At 43.3% G+C, this 18092-nt stretch overlaps 1 protein-coding gene across 1 annotated transcript; it reads left to right on the top strand.

Annotated features, from left to right (window-relative positions):
* Positions 1 to 9168: 9168 nt before the first annotated feature.
* On the top strand, positions 9169 to 17095 carry LOC308433743 (endogenous retrovirus group K member 21 Gag polyprotein-like). Its single transcript, XM_080933828.1, has 2 exons — positions 9169 to 9269; positions 14681 to 17095. Exon 2 carries the CDS (start codon positions 14850 to 14852, stop codon positions 16452 to 16454), a length of 1605 nt encoding a protein of 534 aa, XP_080789954.1. The 5' UTR covers positions 9169 to 9269; positions 14681 to 14849; the 3' UTR covers positions 16455 to 17095.
* Positions 17096 to 18092: the final 997 nt, after the last annotated feature.

Raw genomic sequence — 18092 nt, forward strand, 5'->3', positions numbered from 1 at the left:
CATTTGTAAGGTTTCTCCCCAGTATGGATTCTTTGGTGCTTAACCAGATAATCAGAACAGTTAAAAGCTCTGCCACACACTTCACATTTATATGGTTTCTCTCCGGTATGAATTCTTTTGTGTTGTTTAAGGTGGGAAGAATAGTTAAAAGATTTGCCACATTCCTCACATGCATAGGGTTTCTCTCCAGTATGAATTCTTTGGTGTTGAATTAAATTATAACAATTAGTAAATGCTTTCCCACAGTCTTTGCATTCATACGGTTTTTCTCCACTATGTGTTCGCTGGTGATTCATAAATGTTGAATAAATGGTAAAGGCTTTCCCACACTCACCACATTTATATGGTTTCTCTCCAGTATGAATTCTCTGGTGGTAAATAAGGTTTGCAGAACAGTTAAAGGCCTTGCCACATTCCTTGCATTTGTAGGGTTTTATGCCGGTATGGATTCGTTGATGCTTATACAGATACGAAGAACAGCTAAAGGCCTTCCCACAGTCATCACATTTATAGAGTTTCTCTCCACTATGGATTTGTTGGTGTTGGTGAAGGTTGGAAGAACAACTAAAAGCTTTGCCACACTCTTTACATTTATAGGGTTTCTCTCCAGTATGGGTTCGCTGGTGCTTCGAAAGAATGCAGCGACCGGTAAAGGCCATGCCACATTCTTCACATTTGTAGGGTCTCTCTCCAGTGTGAATTCTTTGATGTTGAATAAGGACTGAGTTCCTATCAAAGGCCTTCCCACATTCTTTACATTTATGGGGTTTTGATCCTGTTAAAAAATTGTTAAAAATCAGTAAGAGTGTAGCACCACACGTTATTTTTACATTGCTCATCATAAATACGAATACAGTAAAATTGTGACTACATTTTCACATAAAATTAAGCATCACGTAAACGGGGACTGCAGACATACACACCTATATTCTCAGTAGCCTCCTTCAGATACTACAGACTTAGATGACATAATCCAGCACTTGACTCAAAATATGAAAACAATGTGGAGCAAACAAATAATAGGAAACCATGAAAGTTAAAAGCCACACTTGAAAAAAACAATAACAATAAAAAAATTTTTTTTAATTTTAAAAAAGCCACACTTGATATAACACCTAAGGGGCATCTTATTAAATGAAAGAAGCCCTTGTGTAAAAATGTATTGCTGGTCTTACAGGAAAATTCAAAGTTTGAAAACATATCAAACAGGAAGCCAATGTTGATTGTGATAAATTGGTTGGAGGAGGTGGGAATGCAGAGAATTTTTGAGTCTACAGTTTCAGTTTTCAAAGCTATGAATTGTGTAAAGATGTGCTACCTAACACTTTTCAATCCATACATGCAATCTTTGAAATAGTGTTAGGTTTTGCCAAAAATAATACAAATACCTTAAAAATCAAATTATGAAAATTTTCTAGTTTACCCAGAAGGGGAATAAATTCAACTAAGGACACTTTGTGTCAATAAACACAAAAGTTACACAATTTCTAGGAATGCTCCTTTAGAAGGTTACAACAATTATTAAGTAACCAAGGAAGGGAGAAAACACTGTGTCTAGAAATTAGGAATGATGTTTTTATAGGGAATGATAACCACTTTTAACAGACCTATGGTATAGCTCTCTTAATATCTTATATTGTCCTTATGGGATATAGTCATTAATAGGTATAGCTATGCATGTTTATTATATAATGTAAAAGTTGAGACTTAAAGGATCAAACAGAAAATAGAGTTGTAAAATAACAAAAAGAGATTAAATTTGAGAGACATTAACTTTTTAAACACTATAAAATATCTACTAAACAAAGCTTATCTAAATGTGTAGTTTTCAGCTATGATTACACACTTCTAAAAGCACAGCATTGTAACATACTGCTATTGAATGGAAAAAATAAAATAAAATAAAATAAAATAAAAATAAACCTAACCCTCATAAGATATATAACAAGATGGCTCGAAAGGTAAGGAGCATTGATCTCCATCCCTACAACCCACAGGCTGGAAGGAGAAAAATCAACCCTTGTATTGTGTCATCTGGCCTCAAAATGAGAAGTGTCACATGTCACGTGCACACACATGCACATACACATATACATACACACACATGAAAACTCTTATGAAACTAGTTTAGCTACTGAGCATGCAAACAGAGTTAGAGACGCTCATCTGTAGCGTTACTGTGTTACTAAGGCTGTTAGAATTGTGGACCCATTTCCTGAGTCATAGAAAGTAAAGTATGTTGTAATTCAGATGCTTCCAGGACCATGGAGATGCTCAGAAGTTAATGTGCCTGCTACACAAGCATGAAGACTGGAGTTTGGATGCCCAGAACCTTTGTAAGTGCAGAGTGGGCAATGTGGCCAGCTTGTCATTCTAGGCTCGGAAGGTGAAGACACAGAAATCCCTAGAGCAAATTGGCTAAGAAGGCTAGCTCTGAGCTCCACTGAGAGACCCTGCCTCACGGAATAAGGTAGAAGAGCCATCAAAGAGGATTCAACATCAGCTTTGGTCCTCCACAGGCCGATATGTACATGTGAGTGTGTATACACACACGCACCATACACAGATACACATACACATGCAAATATGTATGTAGTCAAGAACAGGACACACACAGATACAAGAAAACAAGTTAAATGAAGGGGTTTGGCAGCCACTGTAAACACATACAAAGATTTGGGGGGAGAGGGGATAAAGAGGCAGATTATGGTAAACATCATCGAAGAAAAGCCACTTGATAGTAAGAGATTTCCACCAAGACATGACTTCTCGATACATATTTTACAAATTGACTTGTCACTTGTGAGCTCTGCTCACTCATTCCTACACACCTAGATGGATGGCCGCTGATGCTTTTCTCTTCACGCTCCATGGATCTGAACTCTGCTCCAGAAAGGAGACCAGGTATGGCTTAGAGAAAGCAAGACCTGTTTGGAAAAGGAACAAGATGTTTGGCTGTATTTTTCTGGAAATTAACATTTGTACCCAGTTCTGTTGCTTAGAAGTAAAGAGAAGATAAAAGATTTTGTAAAATTCTATCTTTAAACATTTCCTAAAAGACAGGATGCATAGGGGTAATATACAACCTGCAGAGCCTGGGTCTCATTACAGGGAAAGTATCAAAGCTAACGGTGAGACACTTTAACACGTGTGCTCTGTGCCTCAGGCCACTGAGCTTCTCACCCTGCCACTACAGGAAAATACTCTGAAAACAAACCTGTTAAAAACTCAAGAAGAAAAAGAGTTTCTTAGCTATATAACAATTCCCTAATTTTTTCTTTTAAAATGGGCACATTTAAGCTAATCAACAAGCTGGGCAATGGTGGTGCACACCTTTAATCCCAGTACTTAGGAGACAGAGGACAGGTGGATTTCTGAGTCGGGTACCAGTCTAGTGTACAGTGCAAGTTCCAGGATAGCCACAGTTACACAGAGAAACCCTGTTTTAACCCCCCCCCCCACAAAAAGAGAGAGAGAAATCAAAAGCACAAGCTCCCATGAGATGTTCTTCAAAGGCAGGGAGGCAGTCACATGTTGACAGAGACATAAGAGTTCATCATGGAAGCTGTCCTCACCCAGGAACACAAGGTGGCTGTAATTCTCCAGCATCACGTCCCTGTACAGAGTCCACTGAGCAGAGTCCAGACATTCACACTCCTCTGCAGAGAAGTCAATGGCCACATCTGTGAAGGACAGGAGGTCCTGAAATAAAAATAAATGGATAGCATAAATTAAATAAAAAGGACAAGTAATGAAATCAACAGCAGAGTCAGCAACCTTGCAGTCACCCTTTGCCGAAGGTGAAGGGAGAGCTAGAAACACGCCTGAAAGTGTTATGGAATGTCAACCACATTCTTCACAATCGTCTCTACTCAGAACAGTCCCCTGAGAGGGAAGAGCAGAGATGCAGACCTGGTGCAGCAACTCTGGGCTGAGGTTTCTGAGTGTGCACTTGTCCACTGGTGCTCTAAGGGACAGGAGTTTGAGCAGGCAAAGGGAGACTAATAGACAAACTCAGAGATGAAGTGGAGGTGCAAGAGCTTTACACATTTGCACATCTCAAACAGCAAAAACAGCACTTGGAAAATACATTTACACTAAATGTGAGCCTAACCTTTAAACACACTCAATGTAATTCTAAAACTCTGTTCTCCTCCTCCTTCTCTGTGTCAGGTAGGAGTGTGACACTTAGGATACTCTTGCACGGAACGGAGACTCTTGGGCATCGGCTGAGTTCCTAAGGCAGAGTTTGAACTCAGGACCCCACTGCAGCCCTCTTCAAAGGTCTAGTGTTATCAATCCATGACACGACCCTTTTTTTTTTCTATTTTAAACTTTCTATATTTGAACTCACCTGTTTGTCATCTCAGTGTATAAAGTTCCACGGTGATCTATGAGGAGACTAATACTTTTGTTTATGTGCTTATAAAAATGAAAATGTACATACTAATAAAGGATTATAAAACATTACATAAGTTTTAGATATGTACTTTGTAGGATAACGCTCGATGCTTGTATATATACATATGTGTGTGTGTGTATACATTATATATGTATTTACTAGGATTTTTAAGTAGGTTTTACTTTTATATTGAAAATGCTCAAGAGCCTCTGTTCCAGGCTTCGGCAATACACACTTCAGCAATGTCATAGTCTCAGTTCTGCTGTGCAAGAGAATCCTAAGCGCCATGCTCCCATCTACATGCATGTGCACACACGGGTCGGTACTTTCTGTGCTTCTCTCCCCAGCTCACTGGCGCACTGGAAACAGCTATACTGTCCTCAACTCTGCTGAGGTCAAATTCTCCAGAGTATGTCTATGGCTGAGGCCATGCTAGTTGTCCTTCCAGGTCTGAAAGAAAAGTCCCATCTACGTTGTCACAGATAAGCTCTCATGCTTTGAGGCTAAACAGGGCTGAACTGTACATATGAACTGTAGATATGTATCAAGAGCCATGCACGAGGAACAATAAATGGCTTTAGAACTCATGGAATGCAGACCACCAGTTAGCACAACCACAGTGGATGTGCCTCACAGAGGGAGAGCCCCAAGAGCTACGTGCCCTGAGGACCTCATGCTACTGTGGAGTTTTACTCTGCCTGTTGCCTTCACGGGCCTCTTACTCTTATTGGGGTCTGGGATTTGTCATATAAACCACTCTGACACCAATCTCGGTCAAACAGGGCTGGCTGATTGATCAGGGACACCGTATAGACTCGGGAGCTGCAAATCCTAGAGAGCGTCCATGCCTGAAGCCCATAAACATCTGTGCCGACTTATTCCTCCAATAAGGATTTAGGGATGAGGGATTTCAGCTCTGTGTGCTCACATCAGACGGTACCTCAGCATTGCTGGTCTCTTTAATCACAGTTGATTTCTCAGTCCCAGATAACAAATACTAATTTTCCCAGTAAAGAAATGGGTTCATGTCAGTAGTGCAGGTCTTTGGTTAATTTCAACTCATTCTTCATCACCAGCAGAAGAGAAATCAGAAGAAGGTAGGGGAGCAAGCTGAAGGTTGTGGGAGTGTTTTGAAACCTCGCACTTACCTCTGATGATACACCTCCAACCAGGCTACACCTCTTAATCCTTCCCAAACAGTTCATCAATAGAGACCAAGTGTTAAAGTCTGTGAACCTATGGCCCATTTTCACTCAGACTACCAAAGGTTTCATTCTGTTTTACACTGCGTTGAAACAAAATTCAAAGTATACTCCGGTCCATTAATTGTTCTAGTTTTAAACCTTTACAACCATTAATAGTTAGCATAAAAATACAGCTGAAAAAGAAACAAAGTAGCAAACAGTGGTTGCTATTAAGCAAAAGGTCTCTAGACGTTTTCTTCTCAGAATGTGTCAAGATAAATGTGTGTGAGGCATTCACCAGCTGCTGCTGGGTTGCAGCACTCAAGATGACAAAACGAAGACCGGTTCATAAAATAGAAAAGGTCTGGGTTGGGATACAGCTCACTGGACAGACACTTGCTCAGATGTGTGAGGTCTAGGTTCAATTCCTGGCAAAAAGCAGCAGACAACAGAGGAAGTCGTGTTTTGTTTACTTACACCCTGCTCACATGCAGACCACCAAGGAAAGAATTGGAGAATAGCCTCCAAATTTCTGGCTCCTTCCTCAGGATGTTAAGTGGATTATGCATATAATTTTGGTCTTGCTTCAGACCTGACCAGGATGGTGAGTTCTGACTTGCATTCCTCAGAGAGCCAATGGGAAGAGTATTATAATTTGATTGCTATATTCAAAGCCAATAAAAATACAGGCCACAGGTCATTAACCATGTTCTTGGAATAGGTTGAAGTTCCAAAAATTCTATCCCAGCAAAGGTCACTGTTGTGTGTAAAGTCCACACATCAGTGAGAGTTATTAAATGGCATGGTGGTGCACATTTAATCTCAGTATGCAGGAAGGAGAAGTACGCACATCTCTGTGAGGTCACTGATATCCTGGTCAACATAGAGAGTTCAGGTCAGCTAAAGCTTAGTGAGACCTTACCCAATAAGAACTAAGGCATAGGGGCTGGAGAGATGGCTCAGTGGTTATGAACACTGACTGCTCTTCCAGGGGTCATGAGTTCAATTCCCAGCAACCACATGGTGGCTCACAACCATCTGTAATGGGATCTGATACCCTCTTCTGGTGTGTGTGAGGACAGCTACAGTGTACTCACATACATAAAATAAAAAAACAAAAAAACTAAGGCATAAATCAAACAAGCAAAAACGTATTAGAAAAAAAGAACACCCTGCTTCCAAAATTCCTGAAGAATTGACTACATTATCTGAAGGACCGTGCAGATGAACACATCAAGAATATGACTGCTAAGTAAGAATAGCAATAAATCAACACTGAAATGCAGTAGGAAAAGACAAGCAACGGGGCTTAAAATGACACACTGGGTGGCTAGATACAATACAGGAGACCAACCCCAGACCCAGCATTCGGAAGGAAGCCTGAGGAAACATGGTAGCTTTTCTCATGCAAGAGGACTGTAAAACAGACGAAAGACAGAACACTGAAGCAAGCATAAAGCGGGAAAAGGAAAGAGGAAGCCACTCACTGGGGACACAACATTTTCTTGATTATTAGTTGATGTAGGAGGACCAGTCTCACTGTGGCTGGAACAAGCCCTGGGCAGAGAGTCCTGGGGGGCATAAGAGAGCAGACCGAGCAAGCTTGGGGAACAGGCAGTAAGCAGTGTGGATCCCTAATGGCCTCTGTTTTGTTTTCTACCCCAGGATGCCAGCCTTGAATTCCTCCCTATTTCCCTGCACGGTGAAGGTGAAATTAGCCCGTTCTTCCCCAGGTTGCTTTTTTTGGTCATGGTCTTTCTCACAGCAGATGAAACTCAAACTCATAACCTTGTACCAGGGGTTCAGCACTGCTGCAGCAGGTCTGACTTTGTGGCTTCCACCTTCCAAATGCAGATGTAAGAGGAAACAGCAGAATATACACTGGAGTGTTCTTTCTAATCGTAGGTCTGTTTGATAAACATATTAAATATAAATGTGTATGTATATATACTAAATGTATATGTGTGACCTGTAATAAAATTGATCACATCGATGCATCACCTCTACATTGTAAGAAACAAGAATTAAATAAAGTACAAGAAAATGTACTTTTCACACATTGGAAAATGGCATAGTCTTAGTTTCCTGCAGATTAGTGACATTAACTAGAAAGTGTTCCTGTTATTTTAATTGTAGTTAGATGATACATAGAAAACATTGGTATTCACGACAATGTAGTTAAAGCCCGTGCTTCTTAGTGGATTTTACTGCTGTAAGTCAGTCTCCAGCACACGAATCAATCTGACTGAAGTGTGGCAAAAGCAGCGCAAATGGCAGGGTGAGCAGCCAGCTGTATACAAAGGACAGGGTGAGCAGCCGGCTGTATACAAAGGACAGGGTGAGCAGCCGGCTGTATACAAAGGACAGGGTGAGCAGCCGGCTGTATACAAAGGACAGGGTGAGCAGCCAGCTGTATACAAAGGACAGGGTGAGCAGCCAGCTGTATACAAAGGACAGGGTGAGCAGCCGGCTGTATACAAATCACAGGACCCTGAGTGCACCACAGCTCTTCAACCTCATCTCTCAGTCTTTCCACACAGTATAAATACTTGGGCACCCCATCCCCCACCCGCACCCCGAATAACTGTAGAGGGAATATCAGGGCACTCGGAGCTGTTGGTTTCAGTTTCTAGATTCACCAAAGACTCCGCACACTAATTAATCTCTCCTTTCACAAAAGAAGTCCAAATTTCTGACATCACAGTTTTTGGTGCAATTGTATATGTTAACATTTTCTAGTATTTTCCACTCTGCAGGATAGGATCAGTGACTGCTCGGATGGTGCAAAGCTTGGAGTGTTTCCTTTAAGAGATTTTTTTTTTTTGAAGGGGTGGCGGGGACCGGGGTGTGTGTGTGTGTGTGTGTGTGTGTGTGTGTGTGTGTGTGTGTGTGTGTTCTGGTCATTGTGGGTAAACAAGAGGGATTCCTATCCAACATGAACTAACAATTTATTCCAAAGAAAATAAGACAAACATCCAATACTCCAAACTCCCCTGTAGAACTCCCTGTCCTGGAAACTATGTGCCACTTGAACCCAAAACCAGAGCCTAGGCCAGTCATAGAAAACAGGAGGGTCCAGAAAAACCCACTTGCTCTAGATGTCCTGAGAAATCTGACAACAGCAATGTGAAAGCTGGGAACAGCACGCTTCCTCAGCCAAGGTGCAATGTGAGCTCTCATCGCAGCCTGCCTCCTGCGCGGCCGGCCAAGTCACCTTGCTCTAGCCATCCTGGACTTTCCAAGTCCAAGATGGTCCGCACTAGCAGGCCATCTCCCAGGTCCCTGAAACACAAGATTGACTCTGCCAGCCGCTCAGTCCTAACAGAGCATTGTCACTGCACCATGCACGCGCCCCCTCCCCGGCCAAGCCTAGTCCACACTGGGCATCCACGTGGGCGTCTCTCCGCCTCCCGCCCAGCCCTCCCCCGCTCCCTGAACGCAGGACCCGCCCACTCGCAGAGTTCCTGAGGCCTGCAAGGCTGGGCTGCACCTCAGACCAACCTCCATGTTGAGCGCGGAGCACAAGCCACACTGTCCCAACTTTGAGAACGCTGCAGAGTTTGGAGAAACACAAAAGCAAAATGAACCGGAAGCACAGAGAGCAGAGTCCTGTCTAACGGGGTCAGGCTGAGAGACTACATTTCCCAGAAGTCTATGCGAAGGACTACCCTGAACCGAAGAAGGTAAAGAGTTCATTGCCCATGGACTGTTACTGGAATTCGGCTGCTTTTAAAATCCCAAATTTACAAAGCGCTTATGGGGATATTGTTAGGGGAAGGATGAAGAGAGTGGGGGGCATATGGCCCATGGAGGTGCGGCGAGGCCTGGGGGCAAGGAAGATGCCTCTGGGAGGTCCATGTTGGGAATCCCTTCCCCCTGAGGGACCAGCCACACAATGGTATAGTACAGAATAGAGTTTATTCAGGTCATGGGAGAGTTAAGAGAGGAAGAGAGAGAGAGAGAGGAAGAGAGAGAGAGAGGGAGAGAGAGAGAGAGAGAGAGAGAGAGAGAGAGAGAGAGAGACAGAGAGAGAGAGAGAGAGAGAGAGAGAGAGAGAAGGAGTAGAGGCCGGCCATGAGCACGTGGGAGAGAGGGGGGAAGGGAAAGGGAAGTGGAAGCTGCAAGAGCCCAAGAGCAAGAGAGAGAGGAGGGGTCAAGCAGCCCCTTTTACAGTGTCAGGTGACTGGGGCGGAGCATACCTGGCTATTGCCAGGTAATTGAGGGGTGGGGTATACCTGGCTGTTGCTAGGTAACTGAGGGGTGGGGTTTAAGGAATCCCAACAGATATGAGTTCAGCCTTTGACAGCTACGTTTATTAAGTTTACTTCTTAATAAGTTTACTCGGATCAATGTTGTGACTTTAAAAGCTCATGGATACGTAGATTCTTGGCAAGAGAAAAAATTCTCATTGACACAATTTTACTTTAAAATAATGAAGCGAGAAGCAACATTGGGACCCACCACAAACTCTTTAGGATAGTTTTTGAAACCAAGTACCCTAGAAATGTTCTAAAATCTCAGCCTCTCTGGGGTTTGAGACAGAAGAATCACAAATGTATGTCCCAAATTCAAAGTACCAAAGAGATAGGAGGCTACTCGCTGGTGAAGCAGTTGCTTAGAGTGAAGGAGACCTTGGTTTAACACTCATTATGACACTAAATCAGTGGGGGTGGGGAACAGTTTTAGTGTGTGCCCTGGAGTGTGGGGTGTGGTCCAGGGGACACAAGTGTCTCTTACCTAGGCCCCAGAAACCCTTTCAGATTTTCATCTGACCTTTGTCCCTTTTGCACACCTTCCTCCATTAATCCGTGTAAACAGTTCAGTATTTGAGAGAACTGTACCGGAGCATCACTGGATTCTTTACAAACTCAGACAACTGTTCACTGCCAGGTGTTCTCCCTGCTCCTCTCCCAATGGGAGGAGAACTGGTCTCGGCACCAGTATGGCGTGTGAACTGACTCCTGACCCGTCATCCATCATAGAATTCTCTCTGTATTAGGCCGGATCTGCCCTATTCGACTTCCAGTCTCTTTTTGGACTCCTGACTCCCATGTGGAAGTATTTAGGTTTTTTGTTTGTTTGTTACTTGAAGTTCACCCTGTTTCCTCATCTCATAACACAGGGATGGGTCTTCCTTTGATACAAAGGTATCAGAAATATGTTCCTGATCATATAAAATGAGCTCATTGCAAGAAAGGGACTAGACTGACACCATGGAGTGATGGGACTTACTTTTATTTATTCCTGTACAGTTAACATCTGAGACCTACCATAAACCCATGAGAGGAAAGAGTTTCTTTTCCTGCCACGGTCTCTGAATCACAATGAGATCACTTCTCAGAGGAGACAGTGGGAAGATCAGATTATTCTGTTTTGTTTCATCACCAGGAGAAACTCATTGTGCTGGGTTTTATGTCAAATTGACACAAGCTAAAGTCAAGAGACTGAGCCTCAGAGAGAAAATGCCTCTATAACATGGGGCAGTAAGCAAGCCTGTAGGATATTTCATTTTCTCAATTAGTGACTGATGTGGTTGGGCCCAGGCCATTGTGGATGCTATCAAACATGGGTGGTTCTGAGTTTTGTAAGAAATCACCTGGAGCAAGCCAGCTTCTGCCTCCAGGTTTCTGCCCTGTGAATTCCAGCCTTGGCTTCTTCCAAGGGACAGCAATCCAGGTTATGTAATCCAAACACACCCTTTTGTCCAGTGATTGCTATTCTTGATACTTGACTATATCTGTGATAAACTGGAATCCAGAAATATATGAGGGATCTTTTTGTTTGAAGTGAGTAAATCCACCTCTAGTCAAGAAGTTTGTGTTAGATGTTGTGGGCTGCCCTTGTGCTGTATGTATTCTGATGTTAAATCAGCTTCCTCTACAGAGGCTGCCCCAGAAAGGAGTGGGTCACATACTCACGTGATTTCATGTGAACCTTCTTCCCATTTTAACTGGTCAGATAAAGGCTAGAGCCTGTGATTGGGCAGTGGAAGGGAAAGTTGGGGCTGGAGGTTTTAGGGAGCGAGAGAGGAAGAAGACAGAGGAAGAGGAGGTGGAAGGAAGATGGAGCAGAACCACATGGCCCTGAGAGGCAGCAAGTAGCAAGTGATCCCATAGCTGGGAACAGAGCAGTGTAGTGGTGGATCTGTTCCATGTAGGTGTGCAGCTTATGAACAGTGTAACTGAGTTGCGTGGTGTGTTGCATGGGTTCATTGGGGTTGGAGATTTACTGCAACAGATGGAAATGCATGTCTGTGATCCCAATCTTGAGGTGGGAAGATATCATTTTAATCTGCACTACATCTTCTGCTGGAAGCCTATATAACAGCAATTTTCAATGTATAGGTTATGCCCCCTTTAAGGGTCAAACAACCCTTCTCAGGAGTTGCTTAAGACCATCTGCCTAACATATATTTACATTACAATTCAGAACAGCAAAATCAGTGATGAAATAACAAAAATAATTTTATGGTTGGGGACCCACAACTTGAGGAACTGTATTAAAGGCTCACAGCCTTAGGGAGGTTGAAAACCACTGCTATACAGATGCGGACGATGAAAGCTTTTGCTCTTTGTCTGCTTCGTGGGCATTACAGCCACATCTTTGGGATTCCAGCATATACTGAACACCAGACTGGGCTGAGCAACTACTGGATTCTTGGACTTACCACAGTCTGCCAACCAACATCAGATTAGCTGTTCTACAGTCTTAAGTCTTTTCAATAAATCTCCCGTGTCTCTCTCTCTCTCTCTCTCTCTCTCTCTCTATATATATATATATATATATATATATATATATATATATATGGTAGGTAGATAGATAGATAGATAGATAGATAGAGATAGAGAAATGAGAGATTATAGAGAGATGATAGCTGAAGAGATAGAGATAGAGAGAAATATAGATATATTCTATAAGTTGTTACCCACCCTACAGAACCCTAACACACTCCCCAACTCCCTTTTGGTCATGATCTTTAATCACAGAAATAATCCTAAGACGGAAGTTGGTACCAGGAGTGTAGGGATCAGTCAGACCTAACCTTGTTTCTGGGAAGAATTGTGGAAGGGTTTTGGAACTTTGTGCTAGATAATCCCCTTGAGTATTCAAAATTTGGTGAGCTGTTTTATGGGCTCCTGAAAGATAAGAATCTGGAGAGAAATGCAGAGGACAAAGATTTGTTAGGTGAAGTTCCAGACAAAAGTCTGAAAGTCTCTCAAAGACTCTCTGGGGGCTTTTGCATATTTTGAGTTAAGCATCTGTGGTTCTTAGCTGGAGCCGAAGAATCTGCTGTGATCAACAAGAGGGCAGGACTGGGAGGAGAAGGAGTGAGGCTGTGTTCTGGTAAAGTGAATAAAAGAATAAATAATTGGAAAAAGAAAACAAGGGACCAAAAGCACTAAAGTGTAACCTGTGCTTTACTGGGAAATTGATTCTGGTGAGTGTTATGTAGTTCATGTCCACCAGGGAAAGACTCCCAGACTCAATTCAGATTATTTTTTGACAAACTTATTAAAGCTGCTAGCATGACCACAGTCTTTAACTTAAGGGACAAGAAGGCCTTTTAAAGGCAAACACCACAAGAGCTGTTCTGCTCTGCCAAGATTAGATGAACAAGGTTACTTCAAAATACAGTTTGAATTACTGTGAAGCAAGTTACAGAAATCAAATCAGCAGTAAGGCATGTCATAACAAGCAGACAGCATGGCTGCACATTTCTTGGTGGTGGTCTAGGAGTCAGGTTTGCGGTAAACTTATCTTCGAAGAACTTGAGTCAGAGACAAACTGTGATTAGGTACAAAGATAGATGCCTAACACAAAATGGAGTTTGTCTAGTCCTCACATCCCCTAGAAGCTGTACATCACATGAATTCATACATTGATTCATGTTGAGGTACAGCTTGGTACCGAGCCTATGGAGCTAATATTTTAACAGACATTACTGTTTTTAAATGTATATTAGTAACCAATTTAAAACACAAGGACCAATTGGAACACCAAAGAGTAGTAAAGGCATCCAGCCATGTCAGGTAAAGGGGTAGTAAGCCATGAAGAAACAAGAAAAAAGGGACTGTTGCCAGTTAGAAAGGTGTTGGTTTGTTCCTGTAGGAAGAGTATCTGATCCTAAAAAGAAGGTTGGGAGCAGCTCAGTCCATCCCCAACAGTTTCTGCACTGAATTTAGTTAGTATTTCTTTCATAGTCCTGTTAGCTCTATCTGTCCTGAGCTTTGGGGGCTATTGACATAATGTAATTCTCAGTGTATTTCTAGAGTATAAGCCATTTGTCTTGATAGTCTAATGGTTAATATGCCATTTGTCTTGATAGTCTGATGGTTAATACTGGCACCCACTGTCAGACCCAAAAGAGTAGGGAAAGCCAAGTAGGGAATGATCTCTATCAGTAACTTCTTAGTAACTACATGAGCCATTTCAAATCCAGTGGCTATAGCTTCCACCCGTCCTGAAAAGCTAGCTGCAAAAAAAAAAAAAAAAAAAAAAAAAAACTAGCAAATATCAGTAGCCAAACTTGATAGAGTAACTTTAGTAAAGGCCAGTTCCTAACGTTTCTCAGTCTATAAGGCTAGTGATAGATGTCTATTGTCTGCTTACCATGATCAGTGTTGGGATCCCAGATTGGTAACATTGAGATCAATAGTCACTCACCTCGTCCTTTCTTTAATCCACCTGGGTTTCGTGAGACCCAAGAGAGCAGTCCTTGCTTGAGTCATGTTTTGATCCCTCTCTTCAGCAATAGAAGGGCTCTCTAGAAACTATTTGTGATCATGATGGGTAGAAAACCAATTTCCAACAAGCTAATTGTTGGAAGCCATTTGTGCTGCACCCAAAGATGGCGGCAGCTTCCTGCCGATGACTCAGCAAACAGAGCTGTTGTCCAGCCCGAGGGACGCAGTGCGCATGTACCACACACGTCACAGCCTGCTCTCGGGGCATGCTAATGAGATACTGGAGGGCGCACCAATCAGGAAGCAGCACGAGTCTCCTGGGCTTATATAAGCAGTGCACTTTGCTTCCTCTGGAGTCCCCTGCTCAAGAGTTCGTTACAAGAGTTTGTTACAATAAAGGTTGTTCGCAGAAGAATCCTGTTGCCCCGTCGTCCTTGCTGGCGAGACGTTAGGCACGTGACAAGTGGTGCCGAATCCCGGGAAGCCTTGAACACCGCTGGCACAGAGGGGAACCTTCAGGCCGCTGAAGTGGATTCAGAACTGCGAAAAGGTAAATTAAATAGGTAAGCTCTGAGAGACATGTCCCTCTTTGGATTTTACGGGGCGCCAAGAGAGCGTGCCAAAAACGGAGGCATGTCCCTCCTTGGATTCTCTCCGGCAGTAGAAGGGTTATTGCTTACATTCGTAGTAACTGTTGTAACAATATCGCTGTGGAAGTTAGTTAGACAAAAAGTTATCAGGCAACACCAAGAGGGCAAGTCAGAAACGGAGCGGAATAAAATTGGGAGCGCGCAAGGAGCAAAAATTAAAACAGGTAGGCTCCAAGAGGCATGTCCAAAATATGTCAGAAACGGAACAAAATTCAAAACGAAAGTAAAAGAAAACCAAAAGGCAAAAGGACCGCCCGGAGAGCCCCAGGAAAGGTTGCCGGGAGAGAAAACAATTCAGCCCTGGGAATCGAAGTACAAGTTTCCCGGAGAGGATAATTTGTATCCGCTAAAAGAGCAAAAAGCTTTAGAGCTGTCAGACAAGGAGTTAGAGGTTGAATCGTTTGAGCCTGAGGAGGAAGATTTAGAGGAGGAGGCAGCGGAATATGAGGCGGAGCTATATCATCCGGGGTGGAGGACTCCTGTAGCAAAACCGAAAGCTCTTAAAGCACCCACCGCAGTGGCCTCTGCTCCTCCCCTTTATCCAGAGAGGAAGTGCAAGTTCTCCTTTTGTTCACCGGAGACACGCCATGCCCTCAGACAAATGTTTCCCAAGTTCGAGGAGGATAACAGTGTCTGTAGCTATCACCCCCTCGAGTATGAGCAAGTTAAAGAGTTGGCAGAGTCAGTCCGAGCTTATGGAGTCACCGCTAATTATACCATCTCTCAGATAGAGAGATTAGCTACAATAGCCATGACCCCTGCTGATTGGCAGTTTGTTACCAAAGCTTGTCTCCTAAGTATGGGACAATACATTGAGTGGAAAGCCTTGTGGCATGACGCTTGTCAGACCCAGGCTTTTGCCAATGCAGCCACTGGACAGCCAGCTTGGAATTTTGAGATGCTGACAGGACAGGGACAGTGGGCAGTCAACCAAACAGCCTACCCCATGGAAGTCTATGGCCAGATAGCGCTTTGTGCCGTGAAGGCATGGAAAGCGCTCACAAATAAGGGAGAAGTGTCAGGAAATCTAACAAAAGTTATTCAGAGTCCAAGTGAACCCTTCTCAGATTTTGTGGCCCGCATGATGGAAGCAGCAGGTAAAGTATTCGGAGACCAAGAACAGGCTATGCCCTTTATAGAACAACTGGTCTTTGAACAATGCACTAAGGAATGTCGCAATGCCATTATCCCCTGGAAGGCTGAAGGATTACAAGCCTGGATTAAAGTCTGTAGAGAGATTGGAGGACCTTTAACTAATGCAGGCTTAGCTGCCGCCATACTACAGGGGTGGCGGCGGCCTGGTCCTCCTAGGAGGAATGTCACTTGTTTTCAGTGTGGGAAGCCTGGTCATATGAAGAGAGAGTGTAGAAATCAGAGCTCTGGATTCAACCCTAAGAGTATTCCTGGCCTGTGTCCTAAGTGTAAGAAAGGGAAGCATTGGGCTAATGAATGTAGATCAGTAAAAGATATCACTGGGAGGCCCCTAGAAGCATCAAAAAATGTACAGCGGGGCCCCCATCCTCAGGGCCCTTAAATATATGGGGCATCCAGCTCCCCAGTAGTCTGGGCGCAGGAGAAGCCCCACGGAGAGCCACTCTGGGTTCCATGGGATTGGACCTCCACGCTACCACCAGAATTTTCCTAACTCCACAAATGGGAGTTCAGCCTATCACTTCTGATTTTCATGGACCATTACCCGCTAATACAATAGGGCTGCTTTTAGGGTGCTCATCTGCCACCCTTAAAGGATTGGCAGTACACCCTGGGGTGATTGATCAAGATTATGAAGGCCAACTAAAAATTATGTGCTCCTTCCCGCGGGGTTTGTTTCCCATCTCCCCAGGGGATCGGATTTCACAATTGCTCATCCTCCCAATTTGCATCAAGCAGGGCGAAAAGAGGGAGCAAAGGCTTCGGTTCTTCGGAACTGACTCAGCCTATCTCTTGGTGGACTTGAATACACGACCAACCTTGAGTTTGGAGATTGAAGGAAAACTTTTTGAAGGACTTTTGGGCACAGGGGCAGACAAAAGCATCTTATCTACTAGGTGGTGGCCTGCTAAGTGACCAGTTAATCAATCTTCCCATTCTTTACGAGGCCTTGGCTATGAAGCCAGTCCTGCTATCAGCTCTAAATCATTAAAATGGAAAGCCCCTGAGGGACAGAAAGGGACTTCTACACCGTATGTCTTTCCACTACCGGTTAATCTATGGGGAAGAGACATTTTAACAGAACTAAGTCTTAAACTTATGAACAATTATTCCCTGCCTGCACAGGGGATGATGACTGATACGGGGTATATCCCCAGAAGAGGCATCAGCAAACATCATCAAGGTCCTACAGATCCCGTACAACCCACCATAAAATTTGATCGAAGTGGTTTGGGTTTTTCTTAGGGGCCGTTGAGGGGACTATGTCCATACCATGGCTAACAGAGGAGGCAGTGTGGGTTCCTCAATGGGCTCTTTCCTCTGAAAAATTAGAGGCTGCCCATCAATTGGTAAGAGAGCAATTACAGTTAGGACATTTGGAACCTTCTAGCTCTCCTTGGAATACTCCGATTTTTGTCATAAAAAAGAAATCAGGCAAATGGAGACTCTTACATGACCTCAGAGCTATTAATGCACAAATGCAACTGTTTGGGTCTGTCCAACGTGGTCTCCCGCTTCTGTCAGCTTTACCCAAGCTATGGGAGATAATTATTATAGATATTAAAGACTGTTTTTTCTCTGTCCTGTTACTTACCATAGATAAAGAGAGGTTTGCCTTTACTCTGCCTGCCATAAACCATGTAGAACCTGATAAAAGATACCAATGGAAAGTTCTCCCACAAGGAATGTCAAACAGTCCTACTATGTGCCAGCTGTATGTACAACAAGCTTTAACCCCTATTAGAAGGCAATACTCGTCATTGACCATTTTTCATTATATGGATGATGTTCTTTTATGTGGCCCTAATGTTCAAGACTTAGAAGTAGCCTTTGATGATTTGGTTAAGTCCTTACAGCACTTTGGGTTAACGATAGCTTCAGAGAAAGTTCAGCGATCACAGATGGGAAGGTTCTTAGGAACCTTCGTTCACCCAGAATTTGTTGCACATCAAAAAATAGAAATCAGGAGAGATCATTTACAGACATTAAATGATTTCCAAAAGCTCCTAGGGAACATTAA

The sequence above is a fragment of the Micromys minutus genome, assembly GCF_963924665.1.
Source record: "Micromys minutus genome assembly, chromosome: 20".
Classification (NCBI taxonomy): Eukaryota; Metazoa; Chordata; class Mammalia; order Rodentia; family Muridae; genus Micromys; species Micromys minutus.

Coding starts and splice junctions, on each gene's coding strand:
- LOC308433743 (XM_080933828.1), top strand. CDS start 14,850: ATGTCCCTCTTTGGATTTTACGGGGCGCCAAGAGAGCGTGCCAAAAAC.